This window comes from Arvicola amphibius, chromosome 2 (assembly GCF_903992535.2).
Source record: "Arvicola amphibius chromosome 2, mArvAmp1.2, whole genome shotgun sequence".
Taxonomy (NCBI): Eukaryota; Metazoa; Chordata; class Mammalia; order Rodentia; family Cricetidae; genus Arvicola; species Arvicola amphibius.
In genome coordinates, this window is record NC_052048.2 from 99,476,129 (window position 1) to 99,501,830 (window position 25,702).

General features: G+C 42.5%; 1 protein-coding gene across 2 annotated transcripts in view; it reads left to right on the forward strand.

The window, feature by feature from the left end:
* Positions 1–25,702, forward strand: part of Adam17 (ADAM metallopeptidase domain 17) — a 45,913-nt gene that overhangs the window by 18,383 nt on the left and 1,828 nt on the right. The window contains exons 4-18 of one of the 2 annotated variants that reach the window (XM_038319986.2): positions 1,823–1,911; positions 4,028–4,196; positions 7,324–7,457; positions 9,286–9,375; positions 12,569–12,682; positions 14,848–14,992; positions 15,092–15,180; positions 17,178–17,330; positions 18,789–18,988; positions 20,140–20,243; positions 20,425–20,559; positions 22,274–22,404; positions 23,270–23,348; positions 24,221–24,309; positions 25,574–25,624. In XM_038319986.2, the coding sequence (XP_038175914.1) occupies positions 1,823–1,911; positions 4,028–4,196; positions 7,324–7,457; positions 9,286–9,375; positions 12,569–12,682; positions 14,848–14,992; positions 15,092–15,180; positions 17,178–17,330; positions 18,789–18,988; positions 20,140–20,243; positions 20,425–20,559; positions 22,274–22,404; positions 23,270–23,348; positions 24,221–24,309; positions 25,574–25,624 (1,772 nt within the window). Of the gene's footprint in view, positions 1–1,822; positions 1,912–4,027; positions 4,197–7,323; positions 7,458–9,285; positions 9,376–12,563; positions 12,683–14,847; positions 14,993–15,091; positions 15,181–17,177; positions 17,331–18,788; positions 18,989–20,139; positions 20,244–20,424; positions 20,560–22,273; positions 22,405–23,269; positions 23,349–24,220; positions 24,310–25,573; positions 25,625–25,702 lie in introns of those variants that run through there. The other variant, XM_038319987.2, reaches the window with a different exon arrangement.

A 25,702-nucleotide genomic window follows, 5' to 3' on the forward strand; every position in this document is an offset into this window, starting at 1 on the left:
ATCTTTGTACAGCTTTATTTTAACCTCTATTTCGTTTATTTTTACGTTTATTTTTTGAGACAGGTTCTCTGTATATCTTTGTCCTGGAATAACTCTGTAGACCAGGCTGTCCTTGAACTCTCAGAAATCCGTCTGTCTCTGCCTCCCCAGTGCTGGGATTAAAGGTGTATGCTACCACACCTTGAACTCACAGAGATCTGTCTGTCTCTGCCTCCCAGGCATTCGGATTAAAGGTGTGTGCTACCACACCTTGAAGTAACAGAGGTCAATCTACCTTGCCTCCCAAGTGTTGGGATTAAAGGTGTGTACCACCACAACAAACTACTTCCTTTTTTCTTTTTCTTTTTTACTTTTAAGAACTTTAACTAGCCTGCATATACTTTTAATACATTGTAAACCACTTAGACATTTTCTTCAACTTTGAATTTTTCTTTTACTGTATATCTCTCTTTCTGACTACATGAGTCTTTACTTTACCAAACAATATCAGTAGGACTAAAGCCGTGACTTTGGCGGCTAGATCCAGCCCATTCCTTAGCTTTCTACGATTCCAGCCTTGTGGCTGAGGTACGGGCTATAGCCATGTTTATCACCACAACTCTGTGGCCGTTCAAGGTCCCTGCCAGCAAGCAAGCTGCAACAGTGTTAAACAAAAATCAAAAGCTCCGTAGTCAGGACCGCCTGCTTGAAAGAGTCAGAGTTTGTCCTGGCAGTACAGACCAGAATGCCAGCATTTTAAAACAGCACAATTTTTTCCTGCTGTGGCTGAAAACCGAAAAGCACACGTTCAGCTTTTCATCAACACCGTTTAAGTGTTTCATGGCAGGACCTCTTAAAAGGGCTGCAGGGTTTTGCAGCTAAAGCTGAGTCAGGAAGCCTCTCTTAGATGAGAGTGCTTGCTTGCCAGGCCCGAAAAATAGAGCTTTACTCTATTCTTTCCCAAGCTTTCTCAAGCTTTCTGCGGATTCGGTTATCCACGTGGGCGCCATTCTGTAGTGTGGAGCTGCAGGCAGGCCTGCTTTTCGTCCTGCCCAGCTCCCGCATGGTTAGCTTTACACGTGAAATAACATCACACAAATTGTATTCTTTTAAATACTGCCTGGCTCATTATTTTCAGCCTCTTATTCACATCTTGACTAACCCATATCTAATAATCTGTGTAGCACCACAAAGTGGTGCCTTACCAGGTAGATTCTAGCTTACGTCCATCTTGGGCTGGAGCTTCATCGCGTCTGGCTTCTCTCTCTGAGGAGAGGCACAGCGGTCTGTCTAACTTAGGAGAGGTGTAGCATCTGACTGATCCTTCTACCTCACTTCCTCTTCCTGTTCTGTCTACTCCACCCACCTAAGGGGCGGTCTATCAAATGGGCCAGGCAGTTTCTTTATTAGCCAATGAAATCAACTCAAACAGAAGACTCTCCCACATCACCCAGGTTCTATTCCAGGCACCCACATGGAGTATTATATTCCTGGGGATAAAATACTCTCTTCTGGCCTCTGAGGGTACTGCATATACAGACAGACAAAAGGGAAAAAAAAGGTGAAAATGGCATAGAAAGCTCCAAATTACTGTTGGGATCAATATATTCTAATTTGTGCTTCCTGTTTTCCTTAGTTGTTGTTGTTTATTTTTGAGGCAGAGTTTCTTGGTGCAGTCTTGGCTGCCTCAAAATTTGCTCTGTAGACCAGGCTGGCCTTGAATTTAGAGATCCACCTGCCTCTGCCTCCTGAATGCTGGGATTAAAGGCGTGAGACACTACCACCGGCTCTGATATGAATATTTTTGATAATTAAAGTACCTTCTTTTTTTTTTCCTCTGAAGGCGAGCCTGACTCTAGAGTTCTAGCCCACATAGGAGATGATGATGTTACAATAAGAATCAACACAGATGGGGCAGAGTATAACATAGAGGTAAGCCTACGTGTAAGAGGGTTGTATTTGGGGACGGGTTTGAGAGCTCTCTTATAGCTCATGCTGGCCTCTAATTGGCAATGTAGCTGAGGTTGGCCTTGAACTCCTGATTCTTCTCCCTCTTCTTCCACCTTCCTTCCTTTGATGTTGTCTTTCTTTCAATAGCTTGTCTCTCTGATTTTTAAAGAGCTTCTTTGTAGTTGGTTTTTTACTCTTTGGGGGCCCACACACCCAACTCCCATATGAGTACAAGGAGACTTACTCTTACTTATGAATTCCCGGCCTTAGCTTGGCTTGTTTCCAGCCAGCTTTTCTAACTTAAATTATCCCATTTCTCTTTAACTATTTTTTTGCCTTTGGGCTTTTTACCTTACTTTGTTTTATTTATCTTTCCTTCCTACTCTGTGGCGGCCTCTGTCGTCCTCCTCTCCTTTTTTTTCCTCCTCACTCTCTTCCCTAGATTTCTCCTTTCAATTTTCTCTGCCTGCCAGCCCCGCCTATCTTTCCTCTGCCTAGCTATCGGCTGTTCATTTCTTTATCAGACTAATCAGGTGCCTTAAGCAAGGTGAAACAGATGCAGCATATTTTTACATAATTAAGCCATATTCTTACATTGTTAAGCGAATGCAGTATAACAAAAGTAACACATCTTTGCTTGACTAAACAAATATTCCACAGCATTTCTTGGTTGCTTTAAGATGTTAAAACTAATAAAGTATGGTGAGTCCCATTTGTAATCCCTCTTGGGAGGTTCAGGCAGAATTGCCATGAGTTTTCTGTTTAGCACTCAGGAAGGCAGAGGCAGGGGGATCACTGTAAGCGCAAGACTAGCCTAGGTTAAGTAGTGAGCTCTGAGACAGTGTAAGCTACATGGGGAGACCCAGGGCGCTTTAAGAACCTAGATAAATATTCATAAATACCATAGTTATGCCACCATGCCTTGGTGGTGGTTTGTGTACTAAAAGCCCAAGGCCTCTTCATCCTTGCTGGGTGCTTTACCAGTACATGCACAACTGGACCATATGTCCTGAGAATATTTTTCTAGTTCTTTTTCTGTATGCATATGTATACTAAGTGTGACTATCCAGTGTTTTTTTTTAGTGAAGACTCTCTGGCAGACCATTGTTTAGCCAGTCTTCTGCTGATGACCATTAATTGTGCTTTAATTTCTTGAAATAGAATGTTCTAGAATGAACAGCTTTTGGGTATATATATATATTTAATTGGGATGGTCTAGGTGACCAGTCTATAAGGTTTTCATTATTGTTTCATTTGTTTCTGAGATTAAGTCTTCTGTGTGGCTCTGTAGAAGGCCATTCTGCATGTGTTAGTTAGGGCTTCGGCATTTTCAGCAGCATGCACAGGGTTCATTTCTCTCCAGCCTCACCAGGCTGTGTCTGATGATAGCCATCCTAACAGGCATGAAGTAGTGTCTTTCTCATTTTCTTAAACATGCATAACTTTATGTTTAGAATCCTTTTTACATTCTTCACAGCGGAGACCAGTATATTTACAGAAAGGTTAGTTTTGTAAACATGTTTGCAGCCCTTTTGACTTGTGTACCCTTCAGAGCACATGGGTGGTATTCCCTGGCAGACCCGTGTTATAAATGTAGAGTCTTGTAGCATCACTTAGATCCTGTGCAGGGGCTGGAGCTGCAGAGCAGTGCACAGGCTGCTTTCCCTGGAACTGATAGAAAGAAGGGTTAAGCATATTGCTAAGAGTTTTCAATCATCTCTTATAAAAAGGCTTTTGCTGTGTGTAAAACCTGTCATAGCAAAAAGATGTTGAATACCTGAATGCTAAAGGAACGGAGTGCAGGCACCATGTGCGTAGGAACGTCACCTGACATCACTGCGCTGTGACTATCTCTAAGAACGCTGGAGTTGAGTAGGAGTTAAAGAAATAGTTAAAATGGAATTGTTTATGGAAAAGGAGATTTTTTCCTTCTTTACAAGCTGTACAGAAACATGCACAAAACAGTAAATAATTGATGAAGCAAGTAATTCTCTAAGAAACAGTATTACTCAAGAACAAAGTATGTTGTGAGAATTTTATTTAATGTTTAAAAGTTCTTGGTTGTTTCCTATTTCATCATATATGTTTTCCTTTTTAGCCACTTTGGAGGTTTGTTAATGATACCAGAGACAAAAGAATGTTAGTTTATAAGTCTGAAGACATCAAGGATGTCTCACGTCTGCAGTCTCCAAAAGTGTGTGGCTACGTAAACGCAGATAGTGAGGAGCTGCTTCCGAAAGGGCTCGTAGACAGAGGGCCATCTGAAGGTAAGACTTCGTTTCAGATATGACATAAGCATATCACAGTGGTTTCCAATAGTGATATTATGATTATTAAATAACTCTATCGTGTGGCTTGAAAATACAGTCTTGTTACAGAAACTTTTAATTCTTTTTCTGTTACGTAACAGTTGAAAACACTAGAAAAATAGTGAAGTAATGTCGTAAAAGAGATCAGGAAAGAGACAGTGAAGTGATCTAAGAGGAGTTCTTGTAGACCGTCAGAAATGTCTAAATACTATTTTTGGAAAGTAGTCTTTAGCGCTTGAAAGAGATTAAGTGGGTGGGAAGAGAACTTTGGCGTTTGAAAGACACAGAGGCTGTCAATCATGAACATATCTATTTGGGTTCATTTAAAAAAACAAAACCTGTTTTGGAGGGCGTGTTCTACTGTCTTCATTTTATTTATCGATTGGTTGGTTATTTTTGAAATAGGGTTTCTCTGTGTATCTCTGGCTGTCTTAGAACTCCCTTTGCAGACCAGGCACGCCTTGGACTCACAGAGATCCATCTGCCTCTGCCTATGAGTGCTTGGATTAAAGGCGTGCACCACCAGCTGATAAATACATTCTGATTTCTTTTGTTTTAATTTTTAAAAAAATAATAACTACCATTTATTGAGGATATCTTTTTTTATTATGTATACAGTTACAGTGCATAGATTATACACACACACACACACACACACAATACCTGCAGGTCAGTAGAGGGCACCAGATTTCATTATAGATGGTTGTGAGCCACCATGTGGTTGCTGGGAATTGAACTCAGGACCTGTGGAAGAGCAGCCAGTGTGCTTAACCTCTGAGCCATCTCTCCAGCCGCCTTTTGTTTTAAATTTTATGTGTATTGGTGTTTTATGTGCATGGGTGTCAGGTCTCCTGGAACTGGAGTTTACAGACAGTTGTGAATTAACCCCTGAGCCATCTCTCCAGCGCTGATAAATCTGTTCTTAATCATTTATATTATTTGATAAGAAATGTTTGTTAACTAAGACTAATCTTTTTTAAATTGTTTTTTATTAAGCTATATATTTTTCTCTGCTTCCTTCCCTGCCTCTCCCCTTCAACCCTCTCCCAAGGTCCCATGCTCCCAGTTTACTCAGGAGATCTTGTCTTTTTCTATTTCCCGTGTAGATTAGATCCGTGTATGTCTCTGTTAGAGTCCTCATTGTTGTCTTATGTTCTCTGGGATTGTGATTTGTAGGCTGGTTTTCTTTATGTTTAAAAATCACTTTTGAGTGAGTACATATGATAATTGTCTTTTGGGGTCTGGGTTACCTCACTCAAAATGATGTTTTCTAGCTCTGTCCATTTGCCTGCAAATTTCAAGGTGTCATTTGGATCTATACCCAAAAGTGGTATTACTGGGTCTTGAGGAAGGTTGTTTCCTAATTTTCTGAGAAATTGCCACACTGACATCCAAAGGGGTTGAGCCAGCTTGCACTCCCACCAGCAATGCAGAAGTGTTCCCTTTACCCCACAACCTCTCCAACATAAGTTGTCATCAGTGTTTTTGATCTTGGCCGTTATTACAGGTCTAAGATGGAATTTCAGAGTTGTTTTGATTTGCATTTCTCTGATGACTAAGGATGTTGAGCATTTCCTTAATGTAACAAACACTAATCTTTTATACTTTCTATTATAAGGATACATTTGTAGCTATGTATGTGCACAATTTCATTAAAAAGATGTGCTGGTGACTGGGCTTCTACTTGCTTTAGCGAGGCTCCCAGACTGACAAGTTTGAATGTCTTAGTGTGCTTTCTATTGTTGTGATAAACACCGTGAACAAAAGCAGCTCATGGAGGAGAGATTTTATTCTGTCTCATAGTTTACAGGCCTTTATAAACGGAAGTCAGGGTAGGAACTTCAGGCAGGAACTGAAGCAGAGACTATTGAGGATTGCTGCTTACTGTTATTGCCTCATGGCTCCTTCAGCTTGTTTGGTTGGTTGTTGGATTTCTCTGTGTAGCCCCGGCTGTCCTGGAATTTGCTCTGTAGGCCAGGCCTTGAATTTAGGGATCCTCCTGTCTCTGTTTCTTGAGTGCTGGGATTAAAGGCTTACACTACTATGCCTGGCTGTAGCTTCTTTTATACAACCCGAGACCACCTGCCCAGGGTGATACCACTCACATGGGCTCCCATGTAAATCTTTAATCAAGAAAATACACAATAGACTTGCCTACAAGCCAGTGCAATGGAGGTATTTCCTCATTTGAGGTTCCCTCTTCTCATATGACTCTCCAGTTTATGTCAGGTTAACAGACAATGTACATGAGTGTATCTATGAATATACTTGTCTATATACATATGTTAACAGGTATTCAGATGGATCTGTGTATACATCTACGTACTCCATAGATCCTTGCTTGTGCGTAAACATTAACTAGACCTGCTTGTATCGTAGGGACACCTCCAAACATCCAGGCTTGCTTCATTTTTATTTTAAGCAAGGTTTGCTGTACAGCTCACAATGTCCATCTTCTTGCATCAGCTTCCTTAAGTACTGGGATTACAGACTTGGGTCATCACACCTGGCTTAGTATTACTTAAATTTTAGTGTATGGTCACCTTGACTTCTTTATCTTTTGATTAATTCACGACATTCTAGAAGAAAATGACCCCTAGCTTCATTGCCTTGTAATCATTATTTTATTGTATTAAAATTTATGAACATTTTTTCCTTTTGTGGTGGTGGGTTTTGAACTAGGGTCTTACATAATCTCAAGCCCTCTTGGTTTTGAATTTAGCAATTTTAAACCTTATGTTAAAACTTTTTACTTTTCTGTCCTTTCCCAAATTTATTATTATTGTTGTTGTTATTTAAGGTACCATTAAGGACAGATATGATGATGCTATTATCCCGGTACTTGGGAGGTGGAGGCAGGAGGATCAGGAGTTGAAAGTCATCCTTGGCTACATAGTGTGCTCAACATAGCCAAGGCTATGTGACACCCTGTTTCCATCCTTCCCCCTGGAAAAGAAAAAGATACTCTTAATGATACTAAACTTAAATAATGTTTGTTTTAGAAACATTAGAACTAAGTGTTACTATAAAAACCCTCCTTGTTTTGGTGAATTTTAATTTAATAGTGCATACAAATTCATATTAGAGTTTGTTCGTCGAGTGAAGAGACGAGCTGAGCCTAATCCCTTGAAGAATACTTGTAAATTACTGGTGGTAGCAGATCATCGATTTTATAAATACATGGGCCGCGGAGAAGAGAGTACCACCACCAATTACTTAGTAAGTATTTGATGATTCAGCAGGTCATTCATGTGGTGTTTAATTTTGTTAGGAGAGGCTACAGTAATTTACAACTTAAATAACGTCTGCTCCAGACACTGCGTTATTTCCTTTCTACTATTTTGAGGGCCTTTTGCTAGAATCTTCCATTTCTGTGTAGAATCTATAGTTTCAAAATTAGGAGAATACATTTTGCTTCAAAGTACTATTTTCTGTACATTAGATTTTTCTGCAGATTAAATTAGAGGAAAGTTTATAATGTACTCCCTTTACACAAGTGAGCTTTTTACAAACGTTGCTATCGGATACATAGATTTATACTCCAGAGTGAAAATAGATATGTGTATGCACTTGTGTGTATCTTCTGCTTGTATCTGTATTCCACAGAGTTTTTGTCATCATCACATTTAAGAGATGTCTTAGGACAGAATGTGAGACAAGTGAGACATTCATAGCCATCGGTAAGCCTAGGGCAGAGATGGGGGAAAGATTAGAGTTGTTAACTCTCGATTCATTATTTGCTTGTTTCAGTCCAGAGGATCAAACCCAGGGACTTGTGCCTGCTAAGCAAGAGCCCTTGCACTGAGTTATATCCCCAGCCTGACATGGAACTTATAGCATCAGCTACTAAATTTTAAAAGTCAAGAAAATGATTTTTCTCCATTATTTTTTCTCAGCATGACTCCATTCATTTTTGATAACTTGGCACTGATAGGGAATAGAAGAGAATGCAGCTATTCATGAACCAGCATCCTGCTGCAGCAAAGACTGCTTTTTCATTGCTGCCTTTCCCATTCTCCCCACTCATTCCAGCCCTCTCTCAGCCTTCTTGCCTTCTGTTGTACGGGTGAGTTCATTAGGAGAACAGTGGGAGTCATTGTAGACCTTGTTCCTAAGCAGGAGTCTTTCTTGAAAAATTCTCATCTGAGGTTTATAACAAAGGACTCCTTGTATTTTACTTCTTTGTATTGTGTACATAAATGTGACCATACTGTGAGGTCCACCTTTTTTTTTTTTTTTTTTTTTTTTCCCCCCGAGGCAGGGTTTCTCTGTATATCCTGTACATCCCTGGCTGTCCTGGAACTCACTCTGTAGACCAGACTGGCCTCGAACTCACAGATCCGCCTGCCTCTGCCTCCCGAGTGCTGGTAGTAAAAGTGTGCAGCACCACTGTCTGGTTTGAGGGCAGGTGTTTCAAAGTGCATGGCGCATCGCTACTTGAAGCAAAGGACAGTTTCTTCATAGCAGGAACAAACCTGTTAACCCATTTTTGAACAAATAAATACTCCTCTTTGAGAAAAGATAAGTGGCTCCTTTTGTTGTTGTTGCTCTGATGTGATTATGATGTGATTATGCTCTGCCTCTACCATGTGCACATAAGCAAGTGTGTGTGTGTGCGCACACACGCACGCCCACTCACAAAGAAAACATGCATATGCATACATGTATCCCCCAACACAAAAAGATGGAAAAATTTAAAAGGGCAGTTACCTGTTCTAGGGTCACAGTTAGGGCACTCCTGACAGTAAAGACCGCTGCTTAGGTTTTCTGATAAATCGGAGCTGACTTTTCCTTCTCATAGTTGACTTGGACAGCAGTATTTAAAACGCTTGAGGTTAGATAGACAGTAATATTCTTGTAGTGGTGTTTTAAGTTTGGCTCTAGGGGTAGCTTCTTTGATAGACCCATTAGTGATAAAGATTAGTTTCTTGATGCAAATTTTCATAGTCTGTCTTATGTTTTCCTCCATTAGATGTTTATTCCAGTAGGTTTATTACATTGCAGTGAGTGGTAGAGTTCTATATAATTTTATTGTTTATATTCACAGATAGAGCTAATTGACCGAGTGGATGACATATACCGGAACACTTCGTGGGATAATGCAGGATTTAAAGGTTATGGAATACAGATAGAACAGGTATTCATCAACAGTAGGCCTTGTGTTGATCCTGAGGTCATATACAGTGAATATTTTTATTTTTTCAAAGCCCTAAATCTACCTTAACATTAATCATAAATATTCTCATTTGTGATTTTTTTTTTTTTTTTTTTGAGACAGGGTTTCTCTTTTTAGTTTTGGAGCCTGTCCTGGAACTCACTGTTGATCAGGCTGACCTCAGACTCACAGAGATCCCCCTGTCCCTGCCTCCCAAGTGTTGAGATTAAAGACATGGTCACTACCGCCTGGTTGTGATTTTTTTTTTTTAATGATAAATTGTGTTTTTGGAATGCAGTTGTAGATGATGAAGTTTCTGTCTTGAGGGTTATTATAGGAATGAAACCTCTTAATGCTGTTACATTCTTCTTATCTGGTAGTTATAGCTCTTTCATTTCCTGTAGTGTTTTCTTTTTCCTCTGATACGCTTCAACCTTTAGTTAGAATTCTAGCACATAAATCGGTAATGGCAGAGGATTCTAAATTTGTGTCCACTGTATCTCTGAGCAGAGTAAAAGAGGAGAATCTGATGGCATATAAGAAGTATTAAGGAAAAAAATCCTACAATTTTAAATCTGTACAGTCAGGAAATTTACTCAAGAACACAATGCAGGGAGGCATTTGTCCACAGCAGTAAATCTCTCCTTTAGTCCCCAGCTTCATGACACAGCATGGCTCTCAGTGTCCATGACATTGTGATCATTCTCCGTAAAATCTACCTTGCTGGTTTGGAAATTGAGTATTGCTTTGGAGAAAACACATATTTTAATATAATTATGAATAATATTTCCAGGTTGTATTAAACCATGTAGTCTTATAGGTTATATTGTGTAAAACTGAGAGATAAAAAAAAGGGCAAACAGCCAGGTAGTGGTGGCACACATTTAAATCACAGCACTCAGAAGTAGAGGCAAGTGGATCTCTGTGAGTTGAAGGCCAGCCTGGTCTACAGAGCGAGTTCCAGGACGGCTAGTGCTGTTACACAGAGAAACCCTGTCTCAAAAAATCAAAAAACGAAAAGCAAACTATGAAAGAAAAAAATCACTTACCTTGACATGGTGGTACATGTCTATAATTCTAGTTCTTGGCATGCAGAGGCAATTTGGTCTACATATTGTGTTCTAGATCAATCAGGGCTTATCTTCCTAGAGATGCTGTGCATGTGTGTTATATGTGTACAGATAAGTCTATAATTAGCACACTGCCAATATGCTATATATCCTTGACCCTTTGGCTTTTTATTTTATGTTATATTGGATAGAATTCCCTATTGATAATGTAAAGCAGACGACTTACTGATTTTAAAGTCACTATACTAGGGCTGGAGAGATGGCTCCAAGGGTAAGGGCTGCTCTTACAGAGATCCTGAGTTCAATTCCCAGCAACCACATGGTGACTCAGAACCATTTTTTTTTTCTCACAACCATTTATAATGAGATCAGGTGCCCTCTTCTCATGTTCAGGCATATGTGCAGCCAGAACACTGCATGCATTTAAAAATCTTTAAACAATTTAAAAAAAATTAAAAGAAATCACTATACTATGTTAGCTATAAAAATTTTATAGACACACACATATACACATACACAAAGCAAAAACATATGCTGGACAGTGGTGCCACTTGCCTTTAATCCCAGCACTCGGGAGGCAGAGGCAGATGGGTCTTTGTGAGTTTGAGGCCAGCCTTGGTTACAGAGTGAGTTCTAGGGCGGCCAGAGCCGTTTCACAGAGAAACCCTGTCTCAGACAAACAAACAAACAAACAAAAAAAAAACAACCTTATAAAAAGAAGCTATAGAAAACATGCAGGTTTTTAGGGTCAGTAAATAGTTCCTTTGTGCTCTAGGAATTTACACAGTTGAAGAACATAGCAGTATAGGGAACAGAAATGCCAGCATCTTTATTCCATTCCAGGTAAACTGAGGTGTGATTTAGGCGTGTAGTCCTGTCAGGTTTCCAGTTACTTCTCATCAGAACTGACCTTGACCTTCCCCAGAAAGCTAGGACCTTGGTGCTGGTGCACACCAAATGGAGGCCAGAGACTGAGCTGTGAGCTCAGCATGGCTTCTGTCCTTGTCCCAAAGTCCCTGATCAGAAACCTTTCTTCCTTTCTTCTTAGTGTCTTCTTTAATAGGAATTTGTCTTAAACATGCAAAGAGAAGCTCCAGGTTTTGGTAGTCTCCTGCAGAAGTGATGTTCATCCCAATCCTGATTTTAAAATTATCGATTACAATTGCAGTAAATATCTTAGGCTCATGTAACCCAAGTTCTCACTTTTTCAAATACATGTGGAGAATGTGAAAATTTAGTACATTTATAACTTTATAAATAATTCATTGACATGTATTTTCTATACCAGATGCTTTTCAGTTTGTTTTGGGCTTTGAATTTTTCTGTTAAGACAAGGTTTCTCTACAGCTTTGAAGTCTGTCCTAGCTTTTGTAGACCAGGCTGGCCTTGAACTCAGAGAGATCTGCCTGCCTCTGCCTCCCCAGTGCTGGGATTAAAGGCGTGCGCCCCACCATTGGCCAGCTCATAAAACTTTTTTTTATAGAAGTAGATAGTTGAATTGTTGGTGCGTGTGTACTTGAGTGTATATGCAAGTATGTATGTGTATGTGTGCACGTGTGAGTGCATGTGTTTGTATTTTTTTTTTTTTTTTGAGACAGACTTTGGCTATGTAACTCAGATTACCCTTGAACTACTAGTGATTGTTTTGTCTCTGTCTCAGCCTACCAAGTGCCAGGGTCAAATAGATGTGATTTTTTTTCTGTTGTTATTGTTATTTAATTAAAGACTTTTTTTTTTTAATTAAAGATTTAAAGTTAGGGACGGTTCTGAACTTGCATGTGGGTGTAGGTGCTAGGTATCAAACCTGGGTCCTGAGAAGAATGATTGCTTTTAGCTGCTGAGGTCTCTCCAGCGCTCGCTCAGATGCTGGGTTTCTTGGTCCTGTGTTTTGTTTTTGAGGCAGGGTCTCTCGAGACAGCTCTGGCTGTCCTGGAACACACTCATATATACTTGAGAAGCCTCAAACGCAGAGATCTGCTGGCCTTGCCTTCTAAAAGTGTGAGCCGCTGTGCCTAGCCAGGCTCCTTTTTGAAGTGGTGGAACACTGTAGTGAACATCTTCGGAAGCTTTGGAACTGTTCTAAGTGTGCTCTCTCTTAAGTATAGATTCGAATTCTCAAGTCTCCACAAGATGTAAAACCCGGTGAAAGACACTTCAATATGGCCAAAAGTTACCCAAATGAAGAAAAAGATGCCTGGGATGTGAAGATGTTGCTAGAGGTAGGGTGTGCCCTGCAGTTTTTAATTTGTGATGGGTGGCTGTTTCTGTACTAGTGAAGAAGCATGGTAGAATGCTTAGTGTCTTTGAGCATCTAACTTGGCACAGTGGATCTTCTCTGGAAAATAACAGGAATTGTCAATGTGTGGACATCTTCTTTGTGCTGTGCCTCAGGTCCCTGAAACCTAACCACAGTCTTTTAGGACAGACTTACCAAAGAAGCTGTGAACATGTATTAGCTGGCACAAGTATAACTTGAAAAATTTAAGATGTCTTGCCTTAGTGCACAGCTGCACGACTCCAGTGTCTGGCGTGCATATTACTGCTTTATTGTAAACTGGCTTTCTATACTGGGGTGTATGGTAATTTCTGCTGCTGCTCTAACAAATACTACAAATTTAGAATTTAGCAGCTTGGAACATTTTCGGTGGGCTGTTCTTTTAATCTTGTAGTTTCAATGTGTTGGTTTAAATATAGGGTTTCTATGGATTTCTTGCTTATGCACCCATAAGGCCAAAATTAAGTTTTAAACTCGAATGGAATTAAAGGCTTTTTATCATCCCCCCCCCCCCCAATTGAGACCCATTATGTGCTCTGTCTGTATGATACTGTCTTATGTAATTTGATCTGCCAGCCCCTGTCAGGGAGGTTGAGATATAGTATCTTTTTGTTTTTCTGAGACAGTGTTTTTCTATATAGCCCTGGCTGTCCTGGAACTTGTTCTGTAGACTGGATTGGCCTCAAACTCAGAGATCCACGTGCTTCTGCCTCTGGAGTTCTGGGATTAAGGGTAGTCTGTATTGTTGCTTTTGAGATAAGTCTCAGCAAATATGACTGAGGTCCAGCTGCTGTTAGCAGAATACTACAACTGGGAGGATTAAGGCACTGGCATTTATTGTCTCATAGATATCAGCTAGAGGTGTTGGTGACTGATTGGTTTCTGCTCAGGCCTCTCTTGAGCATGCTGCTGTCTCCCTCTGGCTGTCTGTGTCCTTATCTCCTCATGAACACATGTGGTACAGGCAGTGCCGTTGTCATATGGTGCATTTCTAGCATTCATGTGGCCCTGGATTTGGATCCCAGCACTGCAAAGCAGCACATGAACCAACTTCCCTGCAAGTCATTTTCCTAAGGAAGCAGTTCATCTGTAACTGGGGTCTGTGAGTGTATGCTCACTGGACCTCACTTGTTTCTGTAAAGGTTCTGTCTCCAAATACAGCTGTGTTCTGAGTTCGTCAGGGCTAGAACATCAATATATAAGCTTTTTGGTGACCACAGTTCAGCCCGTTCATCAGTGTAGATGTCTTGTCGTGGGTTGGTTATAGGGTTAAGCCTGATTGCCGAGACAGCTGACCCACCACACCACTTCCTGTGGGCCCACAGGTGCACCTTCCATTTTTTTCCTTCAGTCCTCAGAGAAGTTCCGGAGCCTCACTCACCCTGTTGCCAAGGGGCTGTCTAGGTTTCAGACAGCTGTCATCCTTCTGTACATGGGATTCTGTGAGCTTTCATTTTAAACTATATGTATATGCTAAGACAGGATCTCACAAGCTAGCCTCGAACTCAGAGTTCCGCTTGCCTCTGCCTTCCAAGGATTGGCATTTAACATTTTCAGAAGTCATGATTTTTTTTAAAACTTTGAATTTTTAGATTGTTAGAGTAGAAAAATAAAAGAAAACTGAAGTGTAAGGCACATAGGGTGTGGGGCAGGTAGAGGATGGAGGAATGAGTCTGCAGTGCTTTTAAAATGGCTTTAAATATTTTGTTTGGTACCATAAAACTAAGTATGTCTGCTTTTCTATAAACTTATGGTGAATTTTTAAATAATTTTATATAATTGTAAATTATAAGATTCAAACAAAAATCTTTCCCAGCCCATATAATTCAAAATATGGTAATCCCTGCACAGCATGTTAAACTCTTGAAATGCACGGGGCTGCTGACGAGGTCTCTGTATGGAAGAGCAGTAGATGAAAAGTACCCAAGTGCTCCCCGCCACCCCCACGGCCACTGTGCTTTCTGCCTGCTGGTTGGGTGTGGCCCCTCCCCAGGGAGAACATTCAGTGCTGCCGGACTCCAGGTGCTGCTGCAGAAGTGCGGCTCTTCTGTGAGACGCACCTGACTCTGGCATGGTGGAGACCTAATTAAAAATATTCTCTCTCTACAGCAATTTAGCTTTGATATAGCTGAAGAAGCATCTAAAGTCTGCCTGGCTCATCTTTTCACATACCAGGATTTTGATATGGGAACTCTTGGATTAGCTTACGTGGGTTCTCCCAGAGCAAACAGTCATGGAGGGGTTTGCCCGAAAGGTAGGTCTCCTTTGCACTGTCGCGACACTGAGCGAGAGGAAAGAGAAAGGCGATAGGTTATGTTTCAGAGGCAACTGTTTTCTGTTCTTTTTCCTTTAGCTTACTACAGCCCAGGTGGGAAGAAAAACATCTATTTGAACAGTGGTCTGACTAGTACAAAAAATTATGGTAAAACCATCCTTACAAAGGTACGTTCCTTGATATTTTTTAAAAGAACTTTATTAAAAAATGTTTTTACATGTGTGTGCGCGTGTGCATGTGCATGTGCGCGTGCACAGGTATGTACAGCATGGGTCCTTACAGACCCCAGGAGAGGCTGTTGGTACTGCTGGAGCTGGAGGTATTAATAGGTGGTCATGAGTGGCCTAAGTGGTAACTGGGAATTGAACACGCAGCCTCTACAAGAGCAGCACGTGCTTTTAACCACTGAGCCATCTCTCCAGCCTGTGTTTTTGTTTTTTGTTTTAAAACAGTATAGATTGGGAGTGTGTTGCATTAGAATCTCAGTCACATATTTATACTGGTATCTTTTAAAAAGTAGTCTCTACTTGGTTGATGTGGCTGGATGTGTCTGTCCTTCCGTATTTGAGGGCCTTGCTCCGCTGTCTACCTGCATTCGTGTGCTGTTAGAAGAAGCAGGAGTCTTCAGCCTCTCATCTTCTGGTTTTTTCTAAGGCATTTTTAGATCTTGTTTTGGGGTCTAGAGATGTAGCTCAGTAGAGCCCTTGCCTAGCATGTAGCATATAAAACCAGGGACGGTGATGCTTACTTAGCTTCTCAGCACTTGGGGATGGGGTAGAGGCAGGAGCATCAACATTTCAACATTGCCCTCAGCTCCATACTAAGTTCATGGCCAGTTTGGGATACTTGAGAGCTGTCTCAAAACACAGAACAAAACAAAAAACCTTGTTTCTGTGTAGATGCATCCTGCTCTTCCAGAGGACCTGAGTTTGGTTCCCAGCACCTCTTCTGGATCCTACACCCTCTTCTGGCCTCTCCACATAGACAGCATACACATAACTAAGATAAATCTTTCTTTTTTTTGTTAAATTGGCATAACATTTTCTTTTTTCCCCCTCCTTTGTGAGGGCAGGTGGATCCTTCTAGATCTAGATACTTTGTCTTTGTTCAGAATGTTAATTTTTTTGTTTGGTGTGTTTGTTTTTGGTGAGACAGAGTCTCACTTGAGTTTGAGCTTCTCTTGCATCAGTCACCCAAGTGTTGGGATTGCAGGCCTGTAGCAACAGCCTGGTGTGAAAGCATTCTTTTTTTTTTTTAATTGATTTTTATTGAGCTCTGCATTTTTCTCTGCTCTCCTCCCTGCCTCTCCCCTCCCCTTCAACCTCCTCCCAAGTTCCCCACATTCCCAATTTACTTAGGAGATCTTGTCTTTCTACTTCCCATATAGATTAGATCTATATATGTCTCTTTTAGGGTCCTCATTGTTGTCTAGGTTCTCTGGGATTGTGATTTGTAGGCTGGTTTCCTTTGCTTTATGTTTAAAAAACACTTTTGAGTGATTACATATAATAATTATCTTTTAAGTACTAAGAGACTGCCACTATTGTCGAGAGATGGAAACATAAATCAGACAGGTGTCGGGGGACCCTTTAAGCTTCTAGCCTTCCTTTGCCCCTCTTTCCCTGTCTATGCATATGGCAGTCGGAGGTCAGCTCTGTGGTTTTTCAGGCTCCGTATGTGTGCGTGAGTTTATGTGCATGCAGAAACCTGCATATTTGATCCCCTGGAACTGGAATTACAGTGGTTGGAATTGAATTCTGCAAGTGCAATAAGCACTCTTAACCATTGAGCCATGCTCTCCCCTGTTACATTTATTGGGGCCAGGGAGATGGCTTAGCAGATAAAGATGCAAAACTGACCCGACCTCCCATATTTACTCTGGTCTCAGTCAGTTTCTCCCTCCCTTCTCTCTTTCTCCTCTTCCTCCTTCTCTCTCTCTCTCTCTCTCTCTCTCTCTCTCTCTCTCTCTCTCTCTCTCTCTCACACACACACACACACACACACATACACACACACAAATGTAAAAATTGTGTTTGATGGGTATATGTGGGCATGGACCACTTACGTGAGTCATTCTGCTTCCATTTGCTATGATGAATGTAGCATGGGCCAAACTGGCAAAAGTAGATGATGGTTACACATTTCTCTGTGCCTAATTCTTAAGGAAGCCGACCTGGTTACAACTCATGAATTGGGTCACAATTTTGGAGCAGAACACGATCCTGATGGGCTAGCAGAATGTGCCCCAAATGAGGACCAGGGAGGAAAGTACGTTATGTACCCCATAGCTGTGAGTGGTGACCATGAGAACAATAAGGTATGTGTGCTCTGATCGTCTCTAGTGGGAAAGAAGGCTGTGTGATGTTACTGGACGGGCTTGGGGAAGTATCCATTCCTCAATGTTTTTCTTACAGGTGGAACTGTCAAATGCAGTTGGAACTTAGTGTCACTGGGCAGTGTTTTCAAGGTTAAGCACATGCAAATTTGGGTTCATTATGAAAGTTACAGTAGTGACTTTTGTCAAGGTCCTGCTTTTGAGGGCGTTTGGGTCAGCCTTAAAAATGACCCGACCACTTTATTTACTATTTGTTACTCGTTTCAATTTAGCAGTATTTCCCAGTTTGCTGTTATCAGCCTCCCTCGTGAGTTTTCTTGATAATCATATTTTTAATTAGGTTAAAAGGACTATAGGACAGAAATGAGGTGGACAAATGGCCGTTTGCTACTAGATGGTCCAACGAGCAGGTGTCTGAAGTGCTACAGGAGCTGTGCACAGTGATGTTACTGGAAAGAAAGAAGGGATGCTGAGGGCTGCATTCTCCTCGGGAAGGTCTCTAAGAAAGAGAGGTTGTAGGTAAAGGTGCAAACAGAAGACTAGGATTTAGAGACTGGGGTCAGAGAGGCAGTGGCAGGCTGGTCTCTGTGTGCTCAGCGCTGTCTAGCTGAGAGTCTAACTGCGGATGAAGAGGTGTTCTTCTAGTTGTGGAGTGTAGGTCCTGACCTAAGCTAAGATCACTAGCCATTTTGACCTGTGGGGTATGGTGGGTACTCCTTTAACCCCAGCTCTTGAGAGAGGCAGATGTATCTGAGTTCAAGGCTATCCTGGTCTAGATAGGGAGCTCCAGCCCTGAGCCATACAATCGTGACCCTGTCTTAAAACAAAAGCCCTAGCCATTTTGTATTGAATAAAGGGAAACCGTGTTACAGCATCTTTCCAGAGTTTGTGCTCTGACACCAGTGAGAGTGGAAGAGAGACCAGAGCCAGGACAACTCCTGAGAGGCTTCTATGCTGGGTCCTGTTTGTATTCATTTTATACTCTAACAGAGTGGTTCTTGACCTTCTAATGCTGCAACCCTTCAATACAGTCCTTCAGGTTGTGGTGACCCCCAACTGTAAAATTATTTTCATTACTACTTTATAACTGTAATTTTGTTAGTTATGAATCATAATGTAAATATCTGATATGTAGGATATCTGATAGCTATCCCAAAGGGGTCTCAATCTATAGGTTGAGAACAACTGCTCTAAAATCACAAGGTGGGGTCGGGAAGCAAGATTTTCCAGAGGTGCAGGTGACAATCAGCAGTGGGCCATTGCTTCAGCTGTTTCTCTAGGTAATTCTGTTCCAGGGCAGTGACCACTTGACATAATAGCTCAGTGGTCGCATTGATGGTGACGTCACAGTTAGTATTTGTCTGTAAAGAAGCACAGACCTACTTGGGAATGAATTTCATCTTGTTCTTTTTGATTCTCATGACCCCCTTTTCTCTTAAGATGTTTTCAAACTGCAGTAAACAATCCATCTACAAAACCATAGAAAGTAAGGCTCAGGAGTGCTTTCAGGAGCGCAGCAACAAGGTGTGTGGTAACTCCAGGGTGGATGAAGGAGAAGAGTGTGACCCGGGCATCATGTACCTGAACAACGACACCTGCTGCAATAGTGACTGCACGCTGAAGCCAGGTGTGCAGTGCAGGTGAGAAGTGTCCTAGAGAGAAGGGGGTGGGTCACGAGGGTCCAGATGACAGGAGATCGTGATGGAGGCACTTGAACCCGTCTGTGTGCAAGCGCAGTGCTTTATGGACAATATTTAAACCTGGTTTTTTTTTTTTTTTTTTTTTTTTTTTTAATCTTTAACCTTGCTTGCATGACCATTGACACAACATTCCCTTTTGCGTTTTTTTTTTTTTTTTAATTAGTTTTTTGAGACAGGGTCTCATTATATAACTCTGGCTGACCTTAAATTCTCTATATAGGTAGACCAGGCTAGCATGGACTCACAGAGATCCACCTACCTTTGCCTCCCTAATGCTTAAGATTTATTTTTAAAATCAAGATTGGTAGTGACTGCCTTTACTAGCTATCTCAGTGGAGTTTAAGAATTTTTTTAAAGCCAGGCATGGTGTGGCATGCCTTTAATCTCAGTACTGGAAAGGCAGAAGGAAGCAGATCTTTTGTGTGTTTGAATCCAGCTTGGTGTACATAGTGAGCTCCGGGACAGCCAAAGCTACACAATGAGACTCCATCTGGGGGGAAAAAAATCTTCTAAAACAAAAAGTTGATTCAGCAAGGTTACTCATGGCTATGTCTTTATAGCAGCAAACTATTGGAACAATCCAAGATGGTAACATCAGGATACAAATTGTTATTGTGTATCCATGTAATAGAATATTGTAGAGTACTGTTTAATGATATTAAGCAGATTACAGATTGGTAGGCACTTAATTATTTTTTAGGTGCCTGATGGACCATTGTTTGGTGAATTATCTATCTGTATATTGTGCCTTTTAATTTGTAGGTTCTAGTAGGGAATGGGATGGGACTCAGGCTGCTGTGTTTCATAACCACTGGTACATCCCTGGTTTTTTTCTTAACTAGCTAGTGAAAACCAAGAATACCAAAAGGGTGATTGCTGTGTGTACTATTTCTTGCTGAGGTGTAGCATTGATGTTGCCTTTCCCACATCAGGAAGGGACACACACAGTGCAGACAGCTCCAGAGGAGTCAAGAAGTGCAGTAGTGCCTTGGCCCTGGGGTCTGGCTTCAGTATTCGGGTCACTAACACAACCATAGCCTTAGATGTTGGGCTGTCATTGCATTGAAAGGTGTTTGTCTGCTCTTCCATAGTGATAGGAACAGTCCTTGCTGTAAAAATTGTCAGTTTGAGACAGCCCAGAAGAAGTGCCAGGAGGCTATTAATGCTACGTGCAAAGGCGTGTCTTACTGCACAGGTATGTTTCTGTTGCTTCTCCAGGTATCCTGTAGTGTGTGAACATGTATTTGAAAATTAGGGTCAAGTTTCCTTCAGGTCAAAGCATTTGCCTGAGCCCTTGCTGTTTGCTAGTGTGTGGCAACTGCTGTGCCCTAGGAACTGTTGACCTGGACTGAGTTTTAATTGGTGTTTGCCTCCAGGGAATAGCAGTGAGTGCCCCCCACCAGGAGATGCGGAAGATGACACTGTGTGCTTGGACCTTGGCAAGTGCAAGGCTGGAAAATGCATTCCCTTCTGCAAGAGAGAGCAGGAGCTGGAGTCTTGTGCATGCATCGGTGAGTGGTTTTTGAGTCCTTGTAGCTGGAGAGCTTCCGTTTTTTGTCTGTTGCTCCCTGCTGCTCATCAGAGTGGGGGAACCAAACAAGGGGATGAGGAAGCAAGACACACTAGTGTCTGAAGACAGATATCTCTGTGTTCAGATCCTGGCTCCCCACCAACCTGTCTGAATGCATTTCCCACTCCATTTCAGACCTGTGGCAGGCAGGTAGAGAGGGAGGCAGGCTCAAAGGTAAATTGGGAAGGCATTGGAGGGTGGGGGAACTGTCCTCCCCCCTCACATGCTATATAAAGCACAAAGGCAGTAGTAGCTCTGTTCCCATGCAGGAAATGCTTGGACTTAACCAAAGCCATTCTAGGATCTAAGTCCAGTAGGTGGGATTTTCAGAAGTGTGTGTGCGCGCACACACACACACAGCACACACACACCTACAGTCAAAAGATCCCTTGAGGGATCAGTTCTCACCTCAAACCATATAGATTTCAGAATCAAACTCAGATTTTCAAGTTGGCAGCCAGTGCCTTTACCTACTTTGCCCCCTATGTGGAACTTTTGATGATGCCATCAAGGCCTGCTATCCTCTCGCCCGTTTGGGCAGGCTGGGAAAGCAGCCTTTTTAGTGCCTCAATGTTCTCCTTGGATTCCCATGCTCTTATTTTTGGAATCACTAGGCCTGAAGGGAGGCTTAAGGACATCCAGGGCCTGGCTAGACTCCAAATCCCACCCCACTGTGGACCTGGTAGATTGATGACAGCCCTCTGTTCCATACAGAGACGTCACCATTAAATCATGAGGCTGGGAACTCATCATGCACTGGACTGAGCCGTTCCTCCTGGTGGGTCACTGTAAGAACAGCAGGTGCTGATGTACTGCTTAGCACGCATGCACGTGGCCCTTGGTTTGAGCCACAGTACTTCAGAGACAGCACCGCTGCCAGCAAATGGCTGAGTGAATGACAGCAGGCTTGCGGTGCCTCAGGAAACCTTTGCTTGCTTTGCGTTCTACTTGGCTTTCTTCCTGAAGATAAACTTAGATTGCCCCCTAGAGCAAGTTCACACTGTGGAGGGTAAACTTTTCAAGCTGGGTGTCTACAGTCCACCTGGCACTGACTGTTGACTTAGCCCAGGTGGTGTGGCGCCCAGGCCGCGGTGCTCATGTCACTCAGCTCCACACCACAGGCAGACAGGTGTCACAGCTACGTTGCCCAGGGCAGGACAGGTTTTACACTGAGAAGTCAGAGAAGGAAACTGACAGGGAGCTAGGAATGCTGGGTCAGAGGGACACATTTGCAAGAACATTATGCAGGTTTGGACAGAGAGGAAGGACACTGTCATTTTTAATCAGACTTTTCTATTCAGAATCTTAGTGTCCCTGCCTGTCCCAGAATTCACTCTGTAGACCAGGCCAGCCTTGTAGTCACAGAGATGCCTGCCTCTGATCTGATGCTGGGATTAAGGTGTGTGCTACCACACCCAGCTAATAATTATTTTAACTTGAAAGCTGAGGAATTATCAATTCAGAAACCATTTCAGCCCATTTTCTTCTCATGGTTCTGTACCTGGATCCCAAGTCATTGCATCTGTCATGCGATGAACCCTCTGTCTTGAGTAGTACCAGCTTTTCACATCTATTTACATTTAGGAGTGAGGTCAGAGACTGGGAGTCGAGGAAGCCTGTGGTGGATTCCTGTCAGCCACGTGTTTCTCTTTCAGACACCGACAACTCATGCAAGGTGTGCTGCAGGAACCTCTCTGGCCCCTGTGTGCCCTACGTCGATGCAGAGCAGAAGAACTTATTTTTGAGAAAAGGGAAGCCCTGCACAGTGGGGTTTTGCGACATGAATGTAAGTATTATGTTCCAACTTTTCTGTACTGTGGGAGTCTGTCCTGCTGTGGAATTCTGCATATACAGAGAGCACAGGGTCTGACTGAGGCAACCTAAGCAGCCTTGGTCCTTGCTCCTCAGTGCTACAGAGTCAGAGTCACAGCTTGAGCATTTTTGAAGTCTGTGTCTACTGTCCCGACCAGGAAATCAGGGCTCTGTCTGAAGTCAACTGCCTGCCCTCCAGACTGCTCTCACATTGAGTTCCAGGCCAGCCGGGGTTACTACCAAGATCTGGTCTCAAATAACACGTGAGCTTCCTCCCCAGGTCTTCTGTCTCTGAGCTCAGTTTCAAACTCCAGTGACCCTAGAACACCTGCCGACTTCTCTGTGGCATTCAATGAAAGCAGGCACTGGTCAGAAAGATCAGAAGGGAGCATCTGCGTTTGGATTGCTTCTGATTGCAAAATCAAGTACTAAGCATAGAAAGCCGTCCTGTCCACCATGTATATAATCGTTGTTATTCTAACTGGGTACTCCTAGATGAGTTTTCTTGAGCCTTATTTTGGTTATTCTGAGAGTGGACTTTTAGGCTGGGTATGGCAACAGACTCCTTAGCCATTAGGAAAATAGACAAGCCCAGTTCTGAGATACACAGGATACCCTGTCTGAACACCTTCATCCACACCAGTGCACCAAATATTGCTAAGGGACTAATTGTGAAAGTGCTAATTACCCAACCTCCTTTCTCGGGTATCTTCATATTGGAATTATCATCCTGTGTTCAAGGTGGGCTACCCAGTGAAGTTACTTCTATGCCCATTGTCTTTCTGCAGCTTCATTAGTTCTAAACATGTTTGGGATAGCACAGTGTTTTCTCCTTACAGGGCAAATGTGAAAAACGAGTACAGGATGTAATTGAGAGATTTTGGGATTTCATTGACCAACTGAGCATTAACACTTTTGGTAAGTGAAATATTTTCTGTAGTATTTACCAAGAGCTGAGTTGATTTCCATGGCAACTCAGGCGTGGTGCAGAATTTGTGCTGTGATCCTATGACAGAAGACATATTTGTTATGAAGTAACTCTCTTGGGGATTAGAGAGATGGCTCAGGGCTAACAACACTGGTTATTCTTCCAGAGGATCTGGGTTCAATTCCCAGCACCCATGTGGTGGTTCATAATTATCTGAAATGCCAGTTCCAGGGAATCCAACATCCTTTTCTGGCCTTCCAGGGCATTGCATTCATATGTGCACAGACTTATGTACAGGCAGAATACATAAAAGTAGTGGTTAGAAGCTGGATTAAAGGTAGCACGTGCCTTTAATTCTAGCTCTTGGGAGGCAGGAGAACTTCTTGAGTCCAGCCTGGACAACAAAGTGAGTTCCAGGAACGCCAGGGCTGTTAAACACGGAAACCCTGTCCTGAAAAACCACACACACACACAAAAAGTTATATTTAAAAAATGCTTTGTTGGCTAAGATAAAAACTCATCCATCCTTGTGTATCTTGCATGCATGAGTTTTCAGAGTGGTCCAGCTGAACTTGGTTCGGTCTTGTGATCCTATTTGAGCTATTTACCAGTAGGTCTCAGGTTTTGCAGAAGGCAAACCGCCCCTAGAATTCTAATATAAAAATAGTCATCTTCAGGTAATAAAAGTATTGTCTCCTAAGCATGGTGTGCTGTGTCTCTTTGGCACTGTGGACACAGGAAGCAGGCTTAATACTCTCTAGTTCCTTCACCCCCAAGCACAGCCTGGCCATGATACTCAAGAGTGTTTCGTAGACTTGTGAGGTATGTGGTTGAGTCGTTCACTGTTTGGAATTATTCACAGGAAAGTTTTTGGCAGACAACATCGTAGGGTCCGTCCTGGTTTTCTCCTTGATATTCTGGATTCCTTTCAGCATTCTTGTTCACTGTGTGGTAAGTGATCAAATATTTTACAGAGATGTCGAGCAGCCTCAGCTTGAAAGATAGATGTGAGTGTCCTGTGACAGACCCTCGGAGCCTGCCTGTTCCTCCCCAGTAGAGTAAACTAGGGCATGCTCCATAGTGACCTCCTGGGTCCCCGTCAGCATGAGATGCCTGCTGCCAGACCCATGCTTTCCCCAGGACCTAGATGGTGGAAGGAGAGAATTGACTCCCCAAGTGCTCCTCCTCCCTCCACAGGCATGTCTTAGCTTGTAGGCTATGGCACACTCACATACAACATACAGTTTTTAAAGTGTGTGTGTATGTGTGTGTGTATTCCTAAATTTATACTTTAAACACAGGAGAGCATTTAGCTGGCCTTGCCTGTGACTTGTACAGTCAACAGGAGCACTGTTTTGGCTGGCTTGGTTATAGGGGAACAAGTACAAACACTGCAGACATTCCCCATGTGCTTTGTAGATTTTTGACAGTCTCTTCTTCACAAATAAGTTAACAGTTACATGTTAAATTAGACTTTGTCTTTAAAACTCCAGGCACTTTATAAATTTTGAGTTTTAAAAAATTTACCTTGCATGAATAGGGAGATGAAAGATGAGGCTTGGTGTCTGAAGCTCTCAAGCCTCCTGACTCCTGCAGTGTGGAAGGCACTGGCACTTGTACTGAGGCAGAGCTGCTGTTGCAATGTTGAACATATTTTGTGTTCACTGAAAGGTGTACGTGTGGACCATGAAGCTGATCTTAGTGGTTTGTTTCTAGCCACAGAATGCATTCATGTCACCAGACATTAAGTTGTGGCCCAATTCTTGGTGCTGCCTCTCCCTCTGTCAGTTAGCATTTCTCCTGCAGAAATACAATGTTGGGATCAAGTTTCGGTTCTCTGAAAGAGTCAGGAGCGAGGGAGGCCATGAACCTTAACCTTTGCCAACTGTCCCAGTGCACAGGCATGTGGATATGGGCTGATTGTGTTGCACACAAACCCACTTGTCCTTCTACCCACAGTGAGAGATGTCTTTGAAAGCAAGACTCAGAGCCCCTCCTCTGTGTACCCTCGCCACTGTGTAGAGCAGCACTTCTTTCCTGGGGGCTTGTTGTGGTAGTGTGTGGAGGAGTGGCAGGTAGAACAAGGCCTCAAGTGCTGGGCCACTGCCCAGTGCTGAGCTGTACCCCTGCTGCCTTGGAGCAGTAGACAGGAAGTATTGCTTGAGGGTTGGGCCCCTTCTAGTTTTAACGACGTTTTACTTCCTGTTCTTTGTAGGATAAGAAACTGGACAAGCAGTATGAATCCCTGTCTCTGTTTCACCACAGTGTAAGTGCAGGGCCAGAGCGGCCACAACCCCCCCCCCCCCCCCCGGAAGGACTGCATGTTGATTGGTCCTGAGAAAGT